The following is a 12,459-nucleotide window of genomic DNA, read 5'->3' as shown; positions in this document are numbered from 1 at the left end:
ATCTGGGATGGGTAGGTGGGGTACTAATCATGGCCAACTAGGGGGTTAAATATGATTCAAGAATATCGTCAAAGGAGGAGCCTGGCGACGAACGAAGATGGCCGCATAGGCTCTCGGCTCCGTTGACCTCCGCCTGTCGGATGAAGATCCTGATATATATCCTGCTTTCGCGCCTCACCCCCGTACAGGGTAATCCCTGCTGATACTGGCGGTGTGGTCCCGCGAGCTTTCCCACCCGGATCTGCGGAATGGTGCCGTGTGAAAGATTTTGGCCCAGAGTTGCCTGTAAGCCGGGACCTTGATTACTGACCCAGCCGGGTTTCTGGACAGCGGCTGTGGTTGGGTGCCCCAGAAGTGGTCCGGATGTTTGACCTGGAGTGTTTCGCATCCCTATGTTGGTGAGGTGCCTGCGGTCCTGTGCACACTGTGGGGGTGTACATATCCTGAAGGTGGCTGGGAGGTCGGGGGTCTCCTTCCCGGCGGCTGGCCCCCTCGCCGGGCTGGTGCCCTCGCTCGAGGAGCCCCGTCATTGTTCGTACGTGAGCCTCCAATTCCCTCCTGCCCGACCCGCACTTCGGTCCCCGGAGGAATCGGGCGCTCCGAAGTGCACTCGAATGTCTGGAGCTGACTGCGTGGAGGCGGTGCGGGGTAATGAAGAACCGTCTTTGAGGACCGTGATGGCCGCCATTAAGGAGCTGCGATCCTTCATGGCCTCTACTCGCCAGAGGATGATCGCGGATGTCACTGACACTGCCCGATCGTACGGGGACCCTGACCTGCCTGGTGCCTCTGAGCTGGCTGTTATGTCTACGCTATTCCCGGTACTTACCAAACGAGGCTCCCTTCCTGTTGTAACCTTGCAACTGTCGCCTGGAACACTGTGTACTAATGGACCTATTGTTTCAGAGAGACGCCCGCCATTATCGGCGCATCCGTCCACTGATGTGCTTGTGGTCTTCACTTCTCCTGAGCCTACGGCTAATGCGACCCGGCGGATGCTGCAAACATCACTCGACTGTTTTGACTTTGCCCTGAGTCTGATATCGACATAGTCGTACTTTGGCTGGAAAACGGCACTTCTCATGGCGGTGGCGGATCATGACGGATTGCGGTGCTTGATCAGACTCCTTAGGCAGGTCCGCAGGCCGACAGGAATTTTGATTTTTCCTCGATACGTTCTAGTGCAATTGGCTGAACTCATTGTGAACATTCGTAGGGGTCAAGGGTGAGACCACTGTGGATCTCTGCTTTGTGGGTACGTGAAGTTCGGGGGACCCGCCATTTTGTTGCTTGCGGGTGGTGGGGCAATGTCGGACGCCTTCCCTGTGCTCTATTTTAATAACTTGCTTACGTGATTGCTCTACTTCGTACTGGGACCGTGCGCCGCAGGGGGGGTGGAGGGACCGAGGGCGACTGTGATTTTCTCCTCCATCTTTTTTTCTTTTCTTATCTTTTCCTTTTTCCATCTTTTTATATTTCCCTTTTCTCGCTATATTTCGGGTTTTTGGATGCTGGGCGACAGGCATGCTGCTAGGTGGGTAGGCCGTAGCCATTGGCAGGGGTGCAGGGTGGGGGGGGAGGGGGGATGGGATATTATTGTTTTTCTGTTTATTGTTTCTATGGCCCTTTTTTCTTCATTAGTTCAACTGGATTCTCTATTTCTTTTCCTTCTTTCTTGGTTTTGGGATCGGTATGACGCATGACCTGATTTCTTATTCTCGGAGTTTGACCGTGGGTTCTGCCCTTGATTGTTTTTCATTACGCCTCTCCGTGTACGGGCGAAGGCCGGGTGTGCTTAGTGTTTGATTGCACGCGTATACTGGATGGCCCCCCCCTTACAGATGCCGATAGATATACGATTTAGACTCTATGACCGATCCCACCCTTCTTTCTTGTTTTCTGCTCCTTTTGTTATTATATTGAAATTTATTTCTTCTAACGATAATTATCCTGTTGTAAACTTTAAAATTAACCTCACTCGTCCTGTGCAACATTTTGTGTGCTGAAATGGCTCTGGTCTCTAATCCTGCCGCCGTGCCTCTGGGATGTTCGGCTGAATAGCTGTGTGCACCTGGTCTATAAATAAAGGTTTAAAAAAAAAAAAAAAAAAAAAAAAAAGAATATCATCAAAGGAAATGCCATGTGCCTGGTGTATTTATTTGTAAATGAATGCATAGTATTTATTAGCGTGTGTGTGTGTAATAAATGTTGATGGAAAATGGCCCTCTCTAAAGGGTCACCCCAAACATTTTACCATCTTCCTCCTCTTTCTCTGACCTCGTTTCTGCTGGCTTTAGGACTGCTAGCCTGTGCTTAAGTGCTTGTGCTCTCTCCCCTAAACATGGTTATATTGGCTTATACCCAAATGGCATATCTAATTTACTTATAAATCTTTAGTAAGGTGCACATGGCTGGTAAACTAAATGCTACAAGTAGGTCTGAAGCACTCTGCTGGACTACTGCTTTGCTTAACTCTGTCTTGCAGTGCTCATGCGCAGGTGAGCTACCCTGCTGCCTGCTGTTCCCTTGCCCTGGTTACTGAGCCTTCATCACTTGAACCCAGAGACTCAAAGGGCTTGCTGGCTTGCCTCCTGTTGCATAAGTCTCAGGGACACAAAAGAGATAGAACCCTCCCGTTCCAACCCTTGGGGCCTTCTGCTTGTGAGTCTGTCCTGCCAAGTGGTGCCAGCTCAATCCTGGACCCTTGGAAGTGGACCTGGGGGGTTTGCTCCAGTGGAACTGATGCAAGAGCAGAATTGATGCATCGCCGCTGTTGCAAGAACCTGCCTGGCATATCGCACTTTGAACCACCGCATAGCATCCGCAACTCCTGCTTCAGAACCAACGCTTTGCTGCCGCAGCATAGAGAAGATTGACGCATCGCCCTTCCAATGTGGAAAAACCCAGTGCATCACCTTCAGAACCTGAACACTCTGAACCAGGACTTTGGTCAACAGAACTGACACATCGCTGCAGTTGCATCGAGAACTTCAGCGCAACGCCCCAACTGTGCCAATCATCGACACGTCTTGTGCTGTGACAAGTTTTATGGTACTCTTGCTCAGAGAGCCCTGCCTAAGTCAGGCCTGCACTTTATTGCGGATGACCTAAACTCTTGACATTTCCCTGGTCTAGTACGACTAATTAACTCTTTGAGCACTATTTGCTTCTAAGCACTATATTTTGCATCATATCTTGACTTCTACTCGATCGATTTTTGTCATTTTGTCATTTTGATCTTACTTTTTTTTTTTAAAACATAATCTGTTTTTCTAAACTTGTGTGGGGTCTATTTGTGGTGCTTTCGCTGTGTTAATGTATGAGATATTGCATAAATATTTTACACAATACCTTCTACGTTAAGCCTGCCTGAATGGCGCCAAGCTACCAGAGGGTGAGCACAGGATAGTTTTGGTTATGTTGTGACTTACCCGGACTAGGACTGTGGTCTCTGTTTGGTCAGGGTGCCTACCTCTGCCTACTAGAGACCCAATTTTTAACAAATTTACTTTTCCTTTTTAAAAGAAAAAGCACTGACTGGACAATCATATATTGAGTATTGATATTGATAGCCAGCGGATGGAGACTACTAACCCACACCACCTACCCTGAGTCAGACTTAGACTACCCTATTTCGCTACCAGAGAGTGTCAAGGGGTACAATGGGCTGCTTGGTTCCCAGGAGGGAGACAATTGTGGAAATATCACTTGCGCGTTGGACTTGTATCCTGCACAACTATTAACCCAATTCTTTACATATACTATGCTAACTGAGATTTTATTTATGTCATACCAATTATATTTTCTCATCATGATGACTGTTCTTGGAAAAAGAAAGTGCAATCAATGGTAAAAAAATACTTTGAATATGTTTTTCTTTAGATAATCACTAGTAAATTGAGTAATCATCTGACGAAGGGTTTGAACTCGATACGCAGAGAGAAAACAACATGTAAAAAAGATATGATTTTTTTTTTAACTGCTATATGCCATGTTTAAAATGGTTCTACTCACTGCATGTACAGCCACTGTTATATTGGAAGCGGTTAATTACTTTTTGGGTGCAAGCTTTTGTTTGCCTCTGAAATGAGATTACAAGTCTACATGAATGCTCTATTTAATGCGCAGGCCCTGGCATACACTCTTCTCACGGGTGGCTGGATATTTCTGGTGACAGGTCTGTGTTTAGGGACTCCATGCTCCCTGGCACTGGATATTCCTTTACATGTGTGATTAGGAGTAGTTTCTGTCCGGTAACTCCAGTTCTGTAGTAGGGGTATCTCTGTTATAGTCATAATCTAGTGAATAGTCCCGCCCATGTGCGTGGACCCCGGAGCAATCAAAAATAATCTCTTAAAGTGTCGAAAAATGCAGACCTGCACAGACACTTAAGAGAGAATTAAATGCAGCTTATAACACAGGCTACACTGTCCAGTACTTCAACTAGAAATTCCACCAAAAAAATCCACAAAACAGCAAAGCCTGTACAGATTTCCCTTGCTTCAGCAGCAAAAACCCTCTGGAATGATAGAGAGGAGGATCTGGACAGACAAGCCCCATAGGCTGCCATTACGTGGCTCAGAACAAGATACTGTGCCTTTAAGAGAACTTTCCAGAACTTCACAGTATCCCAGAATGCACAGCAGGTCCCTTTTACTTTCAGTTCTTTTTGAAGGCGTAACATGCCAGAACTGTAGCATTCCTTACATGAATATCTCTCTCCACCGGGGAGGAGGGCAGGCGCTTATGACTATAACAGAGATACCCCTACTACAGAACTGGAGTTACAGGACAGAAACTACTCCTTCTGTAGTAGGGGATCTCTGTGTATAGTCATAATCTAGTGAATAGAATGGCAAGCCCATCCCCACACCAAAGCGGCAGTGGAGAAACGAGACATAACACCACTATTGTGCGAACAGATTTCGCAGCGAAGCCTGCCCAACCTGAGCATCTGCTCTGGCATCAGTGTCCAGGCAGTAATGCTTAGCAAAGGTATGAACCGACTTCCAAGTGGCCGCCTTGCAGATTTCTGCAATTGGAACATTACAGAGCAAAGCAGTCGTGGCAGCTTTGCCCCTGGTGGAATGAGCCTTAGGTTTACCCCCTAAGGTCTTATTAGCTTTTTGGTAACACAATTGTATGCAGGACACAATCCACCTCGAGATGGACTGCTTAGAGGTAGCAAGACCTGTCCTGACTGATCCATAATCGCTTAACAATTGGTCCGACCTACGAATATCTTTGGTTTTATCCAGATAAAATTTCAACACCCTCCGAACATCCAGGGAATGTAAAGACCTTTCCGCTGGAGATGAAGGATTCTGAAAAAACGTAGGCAAAGTTATAGTCTGGTTGACATGAAAATCAGAAATAACCTTGGGAAGAAACTTAGGGTGAGTACGCATAACAACCTTAGCAGCATGAAATACAGTATAAGGTTCTTGGCAACACAACGCCTGAATTTCACTCACCCTGCGGGCCGATGTAATGGCCACGAGGAACGCCGCCTTCCAGGACAGGTGCTGCAACGAAGCCTTATGAATAGGTTCGAAAGGCTCCTTCATCAACCTGGACAGCACCACATTCAGTTCCCATGAAGGCGAAGGAAGCCTGACAGGAGGAAACACTTTCTTCAAGCCTTCCAAAAAGTCTTTGATCACAGGGATCTGGAAAAAGGAAGTCTGTGAAGGGTATTTCCTGTAGGCAGTCAATGCAGCCAGAAGAACCTTAATTGAATGGACATTAAGGCCAGACTGCGCCAGATGTAGAAGGTATGGAAGGATGACATCTTCCTTACATGTCATCGGGTCATAGTTCTTGGACTTGCACCAGATACAAAACCTCTTCCACTTGTAAGCATAAGAAGACCTAGTGGAAGGTCGCTTAGCCTCCTTCAGTATGTCCATGCAATCTTCTGGGAGATTAAGATGGCCATATTGCACTATCTCAGGAGTCATGCCGCCAAACTCAAAGACGAGAGGTTGGGGTGCAACATCTGCCCCCCGAACTTCGTGAGAAGGTCCGGCCTGCACGGCAACTTCATGTGAGGAAGGAGAGACCGGTGAAGCAGGTCCGTGAACCATCACTGCCTGGCCCATTCCGGGGCAATCAGTATCATCCGCGCCCCGGACTGGGACAGCTTGATGAGAACTGTCGGAATCAGGGGAATGGGTGGAAAAGCGTACAGAAAGCTGTTCGACCAGTTGACCAATACGCATTCCCCAGTGTCCCCGGCTGGTAGTACCTGGAGGCGAAGTCTCGGCATTTGCTGTTTTCTGAGGTGGCGAACAGATCTACGTCTGGAGTTCCCCACCTTGCGAAGACTTCTCCTAGTACTTCGTCGTTTATGACCCATTCATGGTTTTCCTGAATCAGTCTGCTCAGTGCGTCTGCCTGAACATTCTGCACACCTGGCAGATGGGTGGCCGTTATCGCCAGTCCTCGGGCCAGAAGCCAGTGCCAGATCGCCTGCCCCTCCTGCGACAGGGTGCGTGATCTCGAACCCCCCTGCTTGTTGAGGTAATACATCGTGGTCGTATTGTCCGTCTGTACAAGCAGAGAGTTGGTCTGGAAGGACGGGAGAAAGGCTTTCAGAGCCAAGTGAACAGCTCTGAGTTCCAGGAAATTGATGTGGTACGTGGACTCCGTCGGGGACCACGTCCCTTGAATCTGTAAATCTCCGGAGTGCGCTCCCCAGCCCTGGAGAGAAGCATCCGTCACGATAGTCTGAGTGGGAATGTCCTTGTGGAAGGGAACTCCTCTGAGGAGATTCTCCGCTGAACACCACCACTTCAGAGACTGAAGAGCATTCCGAGACAGTCGTATCTTGTCGTCCCAAGATCCTCTCCTCTGGTCCCACTGATCCTCCAAGCACTCCTGCAGGTGTCTCATGTGCAGCCGCGCGTGTGGCGTCAGGAAGATACAAGAGGCCATCGATCCCAGTAGAGAAGACACCTTCCTCACTGTTGTAGATGGATTGGTCATAAGAGCCTGAGCCTTCCGAAGGAGTGATAATCGTCGCTCCTCCGAAGGAGACACGCTTGCTGACATCGTATCGATGGTGGCTCCCAAGTACTGAAAGCACTGGACCGGAGTCGGGACAGACTTGGACATGTTGATGTGCAACCCCAGCTTGTTCAATAGAACGCACGTCTTCTGAAAGTGCGCTTGAGCTTCCGAGAAGGAGGAGACCTTGATCAACCAATCGTCCAGGTACGGGTAGACAAACACCTTGTTCTTCCTCAGGTGTGCTGCTACCACTGCCATGCACTTCGAGAAAGTTCTGGGCGCAGATTTCAGCCCGAATGGAAGTACCGTGTACTGATAGTGATTGGTGCCGACTTGAAATCGCAGGAACTTCCTGTGTTTGAGTGCAATGGGCACATGGAAGTACGCATCCTGTAGGTCTATTGCACATAGCCAGTCTCCCTGTTGCAACTGAGGATAAATCTGATGCAACGACAGCATGCGAAACTTTTCTCTGCGAATCCATTTGTTTGCCTGTCACAAGTCCAGAATGGGCCTGAACTTGTTCTTGTCCTTCTTGCGGACTAGAAAGAACCGGGAGTACAGACCTCTTCCTCTTTGAGACAGAGGCACGTCTTCTATCGCCCTTTTCCTTAACAGGATATCGGCCTCCGCTTGGAGCTCGCGCAGTTGATACTGCGAGCTGACCGGAGGAATCGATGGAGGAGGGCTGGTGAACCGAAGACTGTATACATTACAAACAATATTCAGCACCCACTTGTCCTGAGTAATTTTTCTCCACTCTGCCAGAAAAAATTGAACGCTTCCCCCCACCGGAGCGGGTAACGGATGAAGGGGAAGTAACCGCTCAGGGTCGAGACCCGGCCGGGCCTTTGTTAGCTGTAGAGGACTGCTGTCCACCTCTACCCTTCTGGCGCTTCTGGAAGGGTCTCCGGAACTGCTGCTGTTGTTGCTGCTGCTGTCCCGAAGACTGTCCTCGCCCTCTGCCCTGTGCACCGAACCGTCTCTGGAACGGACGGTAGGACTTCTTTTCCTGGGGCTTCTCCAAGCCCACCGCCGTCAGGGTCTCTGCCTCCGCCTTCATGCGGGCCATCTCATCATCGGCATGTTTTCCGAACAGTTTATCTCCTGAAAACGGTAGATTGGCCACCCGCTGCTGGGCCTCCGGCTTGAGTGACGTGAGCCTGAGCCAAGCATGACGGCGCTGGTTGATCCCATGACAGTAACCATGGGCTCCCAAAAGAGAGATATCCGCAGCCGCGCTGATGACCTGGTTTGAAACCAGCATCCCTTCCTTAAGGATCTCTAGGAAGTCCTCCCTCTTGTCTCGTGGTAGAAGTTCCGTGAACTGTTGCAGGGAATCCCACAGGGCACGGTCGTACCGCCCCAGCAAAGCCGAATCGCTGGAGGCTTTCATGGTAGTGGAAGCAGTCCCACAAGCCTTCCTCCCAGCCGAGTCGATCCATCGGCTTTCCTTATCAGGTGGCACGGTGGAGGACGGGGAGGTAGAGTGTAACTTCCTGGCCGCCGTCACTATAACAGAGTCAGGAACTGGATCCATCCGCAGGAAAGCCGGGTCCGAATCCGGGGCCCTGTACTTCTTCAGAAGTCGGGAGGGAGCGGCCTTCACCACCGCTGGCGTAAGGAACAGCTCCTCCGCAGGTTCTACGAAACCTGGCACTAATGGCAGCAGGGAGCGAGACAAATGCTTCTTGTGTAGTGTCTCAAATATCACGGACTTCGTAGGTGTAGGAGCCGTCACCGTGATGCCTAACTTTGTCGCCCCCCTCAGGAGAACCTCCTGGAACGTGCTGATGTCGTCCACCGGAGACACCCTTGTCCCCGGGGAATCCGACAAGGTCGGCGAATAGGATTGTGTCCTGGAGGAGTCGGTGCGGGACCTGGATCCTCGCCTCCTATGGCGGCGTCTAGATCTAGTGAAGCATCTGCGCCGACTCCTAGATCTACCTCTCCGTCCGGAGCGTGATCTTGACTTCCTAGGCCTCGGGCGATCCGCCGGTTCCACCGGAGAGGGCATCTTAGGTTTGGCCGGGGCCTGCGGCTTAGGAGTCCCCTTGGGAGGGGTCGGAAACCTGGGTAATGAAAACGACCTCGGAGGAACCGGAGGCGGCTTCAGTGGCACCTGAGGTTGAGGTATGGGTTGCGGAAGCGGAGGCAAAGGAGGAGGGGTAGGAGCCCTCGGAGGGGGACCCCTCGGCAACGGCGGTGGAGGCATAACTTGCGACGGCGTATACACCTCGGAATACACCGAGCCCGGTGATCCACCACCAGCCTGGGACGTTGGCGAGCCTCTCATGGCATCAGTCCTCTTCTCCCGCTTCTTCGACGTCGAAGAACGGTGACCAGACCGCGAGCGTCGGCCCCTCGACGTCGAGCGTCTCTTCCTCGGCGTCGACCGTCTTCCATGCCTCGACGGCGACTTCGTACGCGTCGACGTCGATCTCTCGTGCCTCGACGGCGATCTCAACCGCCTTGACGACGACCTCTTGCGCCTCGATGACGACCTCGTCCGCCTCGACGGCGACCTCTTCCGCCTCGACGGCGGTCCACTCCTCGACGACGAGGTTCCCCTCGACGACGATCTTCTCCTCTTCGCCGACGGCGAACGGCGGTGTCGCTTCGACGGCGAGCGCCGACGCCGGGTCCTTCGACGTTGATCACTCGACGTCGAGTCCGACGAGGATGACGATGAAATCGTCACAGGAGACTTTGACGTCGAGCGTCGACGGCGCTTCGCCCCAGAGCCCCGGGGAGATGGGGAACAGACCGTGGTCATCCCTCTTGACGTCGTGGTCGGTGCAATCGACCCAGACGGAGAGTGGGCACGCTTGCTGGTCTTCCTGCCCATGCTGAGGCCTCTGGGGGGCTCCCCAGAGGCCTCAGCACGGGCAGAAGAAGCCCCTCCAGACCCACCTTGTGCCTTCAGCCTTCTTTCCTCGAGTCCCTGAAGCCTGATCTTCTGTCTGTCCTTCAGGGTCCTGCCAGAGAAGCCCTGACAAATCTCACACTCCTCTGGGACATGGGAAGAGGGAAGGCAGAGGATACACACCTCATGGGGATCCGATTGTGCCTTCTTCCTGGAACACTCCGGGCATTTGTCAAATAATGCAGGCATATTTGACATCAAAAAGGAGCAAAAGCCAAGAAGAACAGCACTAAAGTACTTAGAAGCACTCAAAACGAAATTAATAGTGAACAATCACCAATAAACCCTTAAAAAGAGAGAGCTCAATGCTCCAGGGTCCTGCTAGCAGGAGCCGGAAAAAAGAACTGAAAGTAAAAGGGACCTGCAGTGCATTCTGGGATACTGTGAAGTTCTGGAAAGTTCTCTTAAAGGCACAGTATCCTGTTCTGAGCCACATAATGGCAGCCTATGGGGCTTGTCTGTCCAGATCCTCCTCTCTATCATTCCAGAGGGTTTTTGCTGCTGGAGCAAGGGAAATCTGTACAGGCTTTGCTGTTTTGTGGATTTTTTGGGTGGAATTTCTAGTTGAAGTACTGGACAGTGTAGCCTGTGTTATAGGCTGCATTATCTGTCTTTAATTCTCTCTTAAGTGTCTGTGCAGGTCTGCATTTTTCGACACTTTAAGAGATTATTTTTGATTGCTCCGGGGTCCACGCACATGGGCGGGACTATTCACTAGATTATGACTATACACAGAGATCCCCTACTACAGAACTAAGTTTTTCACACCATGCAGTGTTGGATATGCCTAAAAGTCTACAGAAGCGGGCAATCGGTGTACCAGTGAATTGTATGATATCCTGTCTGACTACTAGGTACTAAGAAATCAGAAATGTGCAGCTTACAGTTTTCAAAAATATAATTACCCATGAGCTGCTGTAGTTCTATCTGCACGAAGTACATCAAACATGTAGAGTTCTTTCAGCAGTTTTTCACTCTCTTCTGCAGCATCTTCAGGAGATGGAGCCTGTCAGATAAGTGCAAAATGTGCAACATTACAATAGTACAAATGACGAACAAAGCTCTATACGCAGTATATCTGATGTAAAATGACACAAGTTAAAATAACAAAATATTTTACAAATTAATATTTCTGTTTCTGAGAGTGTGGAAGGGGATACTTACCTGGTATTCGGCGGTGAAAAAGGCTTCTTGCTGTCATGTTTACCATCAGGTTCTTTAACATTCTGAGTACTGACTCTCCTCTTCTTTGGAGTCCTCAAAGCAAAAATCCAAATAGCTAGGGAGTTTTAAACTGTCAAAGGGTGTACCTGGATGCCACATATTGTACAGGTAGGGGATAGCATCGTGGTGAAGTGCACACCACTGCTCAGCTCACATAAAGGGCTCAGCCTTCTCCTGCAGGCCACTTTGAAGAAGGGGGCACAGCACGGGACACCACCTACTCGCATCCACCCACTCATGCCCTGGAGCCTGCAGACAACTCATGCAGAAGAAAAGAGACATGAAGAGGCACGCTCGAGGGTTGCTATGACCCGTAGGTGTTTGCTAAGATGTGCCTGCCATGCTACCAGTATTTCAGAGGCACCACAGTATTATTAAGCTCTGGAGCTTTGCTCTCGCCCCTCTTGGGCTCACGGTACACCTCCTTGCCCACATTTGGTGTGCAGTGGGGGTCGGAGGCAGAGCAGAGGCTCTGCAGGGTCGTCAAAGAAAGCCAGAAAATAGACTTGGGAGCACTACTACAAAATAGCCAATGTGTAGTTATGGGCACATCAGACTTTCAATTGAAAAGTCATTTTTTTCATTTTCTTAATAATGTTGTCACATTCGAATCTACACAAAACCTTCCACGAAAAAAGCTATTCCGACTTGTGTTCGGCAGGCCACGTTTCTTGCGGATCCTTCAAAGGAGAGGTGAGAATAAAGTGTTGTCAAAAAGTGACAGCTCATATTTGAACAATAGGATTCTGTGCTCTCTAAAGAAAAAAAACAGCTGAATGAAAATGCGGCAACCTTTGCATGAACAGCAGAAATGAACTCAAGGAAGTGCCTTCGTCTGGTGTAGTGTGAATCCCTTCACTAGTTATTCATAACAGTCACTTTAATATTGTTCAAAAGAATGAGATAATTATTCTCATCTAAATATTACTGTTAGTTATTGCATTTGTTGCATCATGGGTGAGGCCAAAGATTGTGTTTACTGTGCCACCTATGCTTTGCATGGCTGCTGTGCGAGCTATGGATTCCAGACCTCAGCATAACTATCAAATGTCAGTGTTTATTTTGTTTTATTCTCTAACCGTAATGTCACTGCATCTGTTTTTTTATTTAAAAATAATATATAAACTGCTATGAACTTAGTACCTTTGCAGATTTCAGAGTTACAAAGGTTCTGTTTGAGACTAAATTGCAGGATTATCGTGATAAAGGTTTGCTTACATGGGATGAGTACTTGTTTTTGAAATGTGATCACCCTAAGATTCCCATTCTATACCTTCTTCCCAAAGTGCACAAAAATG

At 49.4% G+C, this 12,459-nt stretch overlaps 1 protein-coding gene across 2 annotated transcripts in view; it reads right to left on the bottom strand.

Annotated features, from left to right (window-relative positions):
• The window catches only part of ASNS (asparagine synthetase (glutamine-hydrolyzing)), a 552,217-nt gene that overhangs the window by 106,510 nt on the left and 433,248 nt on the right, over window positions 1–12,459 (bottom strand). For both annotated transcript variants that reach the window (XM_078663713.1, XM_078663714.1), the window contains exon 9: window positions 10,843–10,943. In XM_078663713.1, the coding sequence (XP_078519839.1) occupies window positions 10,843–10,943 (101 nt within the window). The remainder of the gene's footprint in view (window positions 1–10,842; window positions 10,944–12,459) is intronic.

Source organism: Lissotriton helveticus, chromosome 10 (genome assembly GCF_964261635.1).
Source record: "Lissotriton helveticus chromosome 10, aLisHel1.1, whole genome shotgun sequence".
NCBI lineage: Eukaryota > Metazoa > Chordata > Amphibia > Caudata > Salamandridae > Lissotriton > Lissotriton helveticus.
The sequence above is the reverse complement of the archived record's forward strand: the minus strand, read 5'-3'. Positions and strand labels throughout refer to the sequence as shown.